Raw genomic sequence first — 8,272 nt, 5'->3', positions numbered from 1 at the left:
TTCTAAACATAGCCTGTTTCAAAATGAATAAATGATAGCATCTAGTATATTCATTTTGGCTCTGAAAAAGTCCAGGTCCTTGGAATGTAGGTAGAGAGGAGTGAGTTTTAAAACATAGGCATTTGGGGAAATAACGAATCTGACAGTTGAGAGTTTTATTAGTGATGATTCAGAAACTTTTAAGAGTTGAAGAAACAAGTAACTTTTTAAATATAATCTTTTTAGGAAAAAAATGCTCCCTAAGCTAGTACCATAAAAATCAGGTTATTGTAATTTTTACGTATTCATTTAACTTGTTTCATTTTATCTGGAAAGACATAATTTCATATTTTTGAAAGTGATAGGCTGTTTTCAACTAGAGACAACCATTCGTAATGAAGATTCCTGAAGGTATTTTTAACTGATCATATTTCCATTCCAAATAAATACTATCTACCTGAAAAAAGAACCTCATTTCTAATCTCATTGTTGAACGTTGGCTGTAGGGAAAGAAAAGGAGTATAAAGCTTAGAGTTTCAGACATGAGGCTTTAAAGATTTTTTTTTTTTCAAATGGTGAATACAAAAATACAAATGTTTCAGGAAAACAGTTCATGTTAACATTTTAAGATTTAATTAGTGCACAATTTCAACCATAAATACCAGTTAAAAACAATAAAACTGAAGTAACTATTCTATTGGTAGCATACTTGCAGTTTTTCTGCACACATGTGCAAACAGTACAGTACTGTGCTAGATGAGAATTTAATATAGTGTATTATTTAGCCTGCTGTATAACACAATATTATTAAACATTTGAAGAAACATGTAATTATTCGCATCAAAATTCACTTGCACTGTATTTGGTATTTAAAGGGAGAGGAAAAACCATTTGCCAGAGGAGGAGTTGAGTCCCAAGGTGGAGCTGTCTCTTGTGTTAAATGACACTGGCCTATTAAAGCGCTCTGATGGGGAAGGGCTTAAAGGCTGAGTCAAAAGCCAAGAAGTCTATTTACGCCTACCTCCCAGCCCTTGGCAATCTGACTAACAACAAACTGAACTAACAAGAAAGACTAGAAAGAGAGGAAAGAGAACATTGCTGCAGCTTGCATCTACAGCCTAAGAAAGCAAGAGTGATCAACCCCAGCTCTGTTACACATCTTGTTTATTTACTGCACTCGGCAGCTTGCAAATGGTTAACTATATGCAAAAAAAGTCAGCATAGCTGTGAAGTATGCCGTGAATTTTAATTGGGGAATAAAAGGACAACTGCTTCAGGATGATCTAGTATGCACTCTGCTTGAAATATTTTCAATGAAATGCTCAGCATTTTGTGTTTGACCAGAGGTTTTAACTTTATAAAGCGATGGGACTTGCCAAAAAGTGATATTTGAGAAGAAAGTACGTGGTGGTCGGTGTTTTCTTTTTTAATAAAGAAACTGAATTTACTTTGAGCATCTCTTCCAGCTGTGCATTACAGATAACGTCAGGAAGTCGTTGCTTTACAGGTAAGATGAATGTTTCCAGGCTTTCCTTATACATATTTTTGCATTATCCCAAAGTGATTGAATTTCTGTTTGCCTCTTTAAAAAAAAATAACTTTGCATTAAAGGATATCCAGTTTCATTCTTGCTCACTGGCACAACTAATGCTGTAGCAGATGCCTGTTCTCTGTGAGCAGCAGACATTTAGTCCAACAGCTGGCTGTAGAGAAGAACAAGTAAAATAATATGCTACTATTTCTTTTACAGCATGCAGTTTGTTATGGGAAACTGAATTATTTGTGCTTTTTGAAGGGAAGATTACTTCCAAACACCATTGTTGTATTTGAAATACAAGCACAATATGAAAAGATTCTTTGTATTTTGTATACCACTTTTATTTTTTCCTGACTTGAAAATATGTAAATAGAGATTTTTTGACCTCTTTAACACTGTATCAGATTGTCAATATAGAACCACTTTTCACATTTGTGTGTATTTCTGAAAAGACTAGAAACTGTTCCCTAGGACATTTTGAAGAGCATAAAATGCACATAAGATTTAAAAAAAAATAACGAGAGGAGAGAGTCTCATCTGGAAGTTATTTACTCTTTTCTTAAGATACTGTGCCTGGTGAAATGCATAGTATTCTTTCTTGGTAATCTATGGAAAAGTAGTTTCAGTGTTTGTGGATGCTAATCCACAAGATGAAGACTTCCAACTTCAAGCTGCTTGATTCTAAGCATAGCCCTCAGAGCTGTTTAAAATCAAACTATTTCCCTATGGAAACATTCAGCCTGCTAACTTTCCCTTTATATAGAAAGGGACTCTATTGTTTGATGTCTTTGGTTGCCTTTTACCTTTCAGAAACTTCATACTATACATGTTTTCAATAAGACAATGTATTTTCATGGAGTGAAAGTTTATTTTCAGGATTATTGATTGGATTCTGGGATGTATTATCTAATTGTGATTTTTAATTAGATTCAAAGTTCACATTCCATCCAGAAACATGAAAGCAATTATCATTTCCAAAAGTCGAATAGTTATAAGATGTGGTGTTTCTTTACCTTTCGATTTAGTCTATATAAATTTAAAGTGCAATATTTAAAAGAAGGGAATAAAATAAGATACCATTAGACTTCAAAGTATTTACCACACCACTGCTGTCATTTTAGAGCTAGAATTTTCTTTTTTAATTGCTATGTCAGGTGCAGGTATTAAATTTTTAAGGAGTTGGAATATGTGATATTGTTATCTTGAACTGTCATTTTTTATTTCCTAAATTAGAGATATCCTCAAATATTTTAATATAGTGAAGCTTGCTTTATAGTTCATTGTTTGCAACATTAAGTCTTATAATAAAGATCAACTGCTTAACTATGTGATGACATTCAGCGCCCTAAAACCTGGTTCAAGACCTCATCAGGGAGTCATTTGCTAGAAATTTATATGAGGCATTGTTTGTTCTTTTATAATAGCCTGAAATACGTGTTAAAGATCAATTTTTCTTCTTTACTTTTTATGATATTAACCTTATCCATAGAATTTAAAAGTAGCAGTGAATATTCCACCTCTAGAAATTCAATATAAAGTGTGACTGAAGTGAAATTTGAATGGATGCCTTTAAGCATATATGTCTGATACTACAAGGCTTATACAAATTGCCCTAGACAACATAGTTAAAACAAAATCTTTTATAAAGTTCAACTTTACTACATAGAGACATATTTTTTCTCAAAGTTTTTAAATAAATAATGGAATTAATAAGTATCTTAAGCCAAAATCAACGCAGGTTAAACACAGAGTTATTAGATGTTATATTGTGATATCCAGTTCAAAAACAAAACTAAAGGAAGTGTATAATGCATGCAAACATACATTCCTTCTAATGATCATCTTTGAATTCCCTACGGGTCTCTCTACTTCTGGCTAATACCAACATATTCGTCTTTTATTGTAATCCTTCAGCCTTAGATTCATCTAGTTTGAGCTAAAAAATAAAAAAAGCCAGGGTCTTCTCAAGTATACATTTTTGTATCATATCAAAGTATCAATGGTCCATTTAGCCAGCACCCCTCATGTCTATTAAAATGGAGATTATTTGGTAGATTTGAAGACAATTGAGTTGACATTTTAAATTCTCCCTGACCTAAATTTTAGATTTTTATCACAATGCAAGTTAAAAGTAAAATAAACCTGCCAGTCATAGTATTTGTAAAAAGTAAAAGAAAATGTGGACTCAGCAATGTATTTATATATTCAGAATAATAATATTTTGCCTTTTAGAGGAAAACCTATCATTTTGAAAATGTCAGATTCATCTCCTCCCTGCTCCTGGCCACTGAAGCCCATTGCTATTGCATTTTATCTTACAGAATCAGATCCATCACAGGACAACATGAAACTTTGGAGTCATCTCTTGTATTCATCTCTCCTTGCCTGTTTATCGTCACAGTCCCAATCACCAATGTCCTCTGCCTCAGCCAGAGGTTCTTGTGACTCTCTTTGCAATTGTGAGGAAAAAGACAGCACGATGCTAATAAATTGTGAAGAGAAAGGTATCAAGAAGTTATCCCAAATAAGCGTGCCACCATCACGACCTTTCCACTTAAGTTTAGTAAATAATGGTTTGACAATGCTTCACACAAATGACTTTTCTGGGCTTACCAATGCTATCTCAATACACCTTGGATTTAACAATATTGCAGATATTGAGACTGGTGCATTTAATGGCCTTGGCCTTCTTAAGCAACTTCATATCAATCACAATTCTTTAGAAATTCTTAAAGAGGATACTTTCCATGGACTGGAAAACCTGGAATTCCTACAAGCAGATAACAATTTTATTACAGTGATTGAACCAAGTGCCTTTAGCAAGCTCAACAGACTTAAAGTGTTAATTTTAAATGACAATGCTATTGAGAGTTTTCCTCCAAACATATTTCGATTTGTTCCTTTAACCCATCTAGATCTTCGTGGAAATCAGTTGCAAACATTGCCTTATGTTGGTTTTTTAGAACACATTGGCAGAATATTGGATCTCCAGTTGGAGGACAATAAATGGGCCTGCAATTGTGACTTATTACAGCTAAAACTTTGGTTGGAAAACATGCCCCCTCAGTCTATAATTGGTGATATTGTGTGCAACAGCCCTCCATTTTTCAAAGGAAGCATACTGAGCCGGCTGAAAAAGGAATCAATTTGCTCCACTCCACCAGTGTTTGAAGAACACGAGGATCCTTCAGGATCATTACATCTGGCAGTAACATCTTCAATAAGTGATGGTCGCATGTCAACCAAGACCACGTCTCTTTTAAAGCCACCCACCAAAGCACCAGGTTTAATACCTTATATTACAAAGCCATTCACTCAACTTCCAGGACTCTACTGTCCTATTCCTTGTAACTGCAAAGTACTCTCCCCATCAGGACTTCTAATACACTGTCAAGAGCGCAATATTGAAAGCTTATCAGATCTAAAACCTCCTCCACAAAATCCTAGAAAGCTTATTCTTGCAGGAAATATTATTCATACCTTAATGAAGTCTGATCTAGTGGAATACTTCACTTTGGAAATGCTTCACTTGGGAAACAATCGTATTGAGGTTCTCGAAGAAGGATCGTTTGTGAATTTAACAAGATTACAAAAGCTCTATCTGAATGGTAACCATCTGACTAAATTAAGTGGAGGCATGTTCCTTGGTCTCCACAATCTTGAGTACTTATATCTTGAATACAATGGCGTTAAGGAAATATTACCTGGTAGCTTCAACCCAATGCCTAAACTTAAAGTCCTCTATTTAAACAACAACCTCCTGCAAGTTTTACCACCACATATTTTTTCAGGGGTTCCACTTATGAGGGTAAACCTTAAAACAAACCAATTTACCCATCTACCTGTAAGTAATATCTTGGATGACCTTGATTTACTGACTCAGATTGACCTTGAGGACAACCCCTGGGATTGTTCCTGTGACCTGGTTGGATTGCAGCAATGGATACAAAAATTGAGTAAGAACACAGTGACAGATGAAATACTCTGCACCTCTCCAGAGCACCTAGACAAAAAGGAATTGAGAGCACTTAACAGTGAACTTCTTTGCCCAGGTTTGGTCAATAACCCATCCTTGCCAACTCAGACTAGTTACGTAATGGTCAATACTCCTACAGCCACAACTACAGCGGACACTATTTTTAAATCACTTACCGATGCTATACCACTATCTGTTTTAATACTAGGACTGCTGATTGTATTCATAACTATCGTGTTCTGTGCTGCAGGGATAGTGGTTCTTGTTCTCCACCGTAGGAGAAGATACAAAAAGAAACAAGCTGATGAACAGATGAGAGACAACAGTCCTGTGCATCTCCAGTATAGCATGTACGGCCATAAAACAACTCACCACACTACTGAGAGACCCACAGCATCACTCTATGAGCAGCACATGGTGAGCCCTGTGGTTCATGTCTATAGAAGCCCATCCTTTGGCTCAAAGCATCTGGAAGAAGAAGAAGAAAGGAATGAGAAAGAGGGAAGTGATGCAAAACATCTCCAAAGAAGTCTCTTAGAACGAGAAAATCATTCCCCACTCACAGGATCAAATATGAAGTACAAAGTCACAGACCAATCCACTGAATTTTTATCCTTCCAGGATGCCAGTTCGTTATATAGGAACATTTTAGAGAGAGAAAGAGAACTTCAGCAACTGGGAATCACAGAATACCTAAGGAAAAACATTGCTCAACTTCAGCCTGATATGGAGGTACATTATCCAGGAGCCCATGAAGAGTTAAAGTTGATGGAGACATTAATGTACTCAAGACCGAGGAAGGTATTAGTGGAACAGACTAAAAATGAGTATTTTGAGCTGAAAGCTAACTTACATGCTGAACCTGACTACTTAGAAGTCCTGGAGCAGCAAACATAGAGAGTTAGAAGGCTTTTGCAGAAATGCTGTGATTCTGTCTTAAGTCTAGACCTTGTAAATAAGTGCCTTATATGAGTGTATCATCAATCAGAACTTAAGCACAGCAGCAATCCTATGGGGAAAAAAGAATAAAAAGAAACTCAGGGATAACTGGGAGAAGCCATTGCATTGTCTTCAGGCAATTTTATCTATCCCCAATAAAATAAATCCTTGCATGTAAATCATTCAAGGATTATAGTAATATTTTCCCATATACATAAAGTGTTTCATAGAAGTCCTCTTGCACATCTAAAAGGGTTCAAAATTTAAGCAACCCTTATTTTCTTGAGTTATATTACCCATGGATTAAATAGAATTGGATTTTGTCATTTAAAAAGTATACCTGTATATGTAATTATAATATGTAAGAAATATATTGTTTATAAAACCAGTATATATACCACAAAAATGTAAATTCTTAGATACACCTAGTTTTCTTGCAATAAAGGCAAAAGGAACTGGAACTTTAAAATTATAAATAGTAACAGTAAAGAAAAAATGGAAGGTTGAATTATATAGGCTATGAGTGGCTCAAAACTTTGAACCTTTGATGATTAAAAATGCCACTGCTATGCTTTCTGAATTTAAAAATGAAAATGATTAACAGTTCAGGTGGAATGGATAAGAAAACGTTTTGGCTTTTCTGCACATTTTGTGTGGACAAGCTTGTTAATGCTGCTGTGAATTAAGGTACGTCATTTGTGCTCAAAGTTTAATTCTTACTCTTGGGATATTTAAAAAATGCTACTGATGTTCAACTGTAAATATGATTAGTGCATCTATTAAGTTTGGTTTCTTTCATAGCATTAATCCTTTGTAAATTGGAATACCAGAGTAGAAATATGTTTCTTGTGGCAAGTAAGAATTTGCTGGTGTAAAACAAATAGGAAATATTATTTTATTTTTATTGATGTAAACTGGTAGTTGCCATAAATTAGTAGCAAAAGGAACATATAAAGGGTAAGTAGTTCAAGTTGCCTCAAGACTGGGACAACGTAGCTTTATTTTACAAGAAAGTATAGCTAGATTTTTATGAACTATTTATTCTGTACAGTTTTGTATATTTTTGGTTCACAAAGGTAATTATTCTTGGGTGCCTTTCAAGAAAATTAAAAATACTGCTCACTACAATAAAACTAAAATTAAAACCCTCTTTTTAAATGTGCTTTCTTCAGTTAGTCTAATCTGTAATTCAGTCAAATCAGGATTAACGCATACACATGCACGCAGGCACACAAGCACAAACAAGCAAAAACAAGATTTCTGTTTGTTGTCACCCACACAGAAGCAGTTTCTTCACCATGTGCAAAAGGGCCATTAAGTATCTCAATGTGATTGACATGGAACCAAACTTTAAGTCTGACCCGTGGTTTTCCCTTTCTGGCAAATCATTTTCCCACTCAGTACAAATAGAAATGATTTTATTTTCTTCTTTCTGATTATAGAATCAATCATACAGCAGATTTTCACAAGGCAAAATGGATTTAAGATAATTTAGTTCTGTTTCCTGAATACCACTCAGATCCATGCACAGGGTCAGGAAGGAACATATTTCCTATGAGGAAGGATGTTTCTAATTTACTTTGCACTATTTTAGTGATTTGTGAATGTTCTATTAAATGTGTTGGTCTTCAACACTCAACTTTCTGCACTACTAGCTAAATATACATTGTTTCTTTGATTTTGAATGAGACTTCCCTGTTAAAAACAGTGGGAGCCTGTGTGACATGGTATGAAGAACAGTTATGAGTTCATTATGACATCATATCACTAAGTTTTTTTTTTTTTTTTTTTTTTTTTTGGCGGTACGCGGGCCTCTCACTGCTGTGGCCTCTCCCGTTGCG

General features: G+C 34.9%; 1 protein-coding gene across 1 annotated transcript; it reads left to right on the top strand.

Annotated features, from left to right (window-relative positions):
- The first annotated feature begins 1,078 nt into the window (after positions 1-1,078).
- Positions 1,079-7,537, top strand: SLITRK6 (SLIT and NTRK like family member 6). Its single transcript, XM_024760447.1, has 2 exons — positions 1,079-1,486; positions 3,838-7,537. Exon 2 carries the CDS (start codon positions 3,861-3,863, stop codon positions 6,387-6,389), a length of 2,529 nt encoding a protein of 842 aa, XP_024616215.1. The 5' UTR covers positions 1,079-1,486; positions 3,838-3,860; the 3' UTR covers positions 6,390-7,537.
- Positions 7,538-8,272: the final 735 nt, after the last annotated feature.

This window comes from Neophocaena asiaeorientalis, unplaced genomic scaffold (genome assembly GCF_003031525.2).
Source record: "Neophocaena asiaeorientalis asiaeorientalis breed wild unplaced genomic scaffold, Neophocaena_asiaeorientalis_V1.1 scaffold158, whole genome shotgun sequence".
In the NCBI taxonomy this organism is placed as follows: domain Eukaryota; kingdom Metazoa; phylum Chordata; class Mammalia; order Artiodactyla; family Phocoenidae; genus Neophocaena; species Neophocaena asiaeorientalis.
The sequence above is the reverse complement of the archived record's forward strand: the minus strand, read 5'-3'. Positions and strand labels throughout refer to the sequence as shown.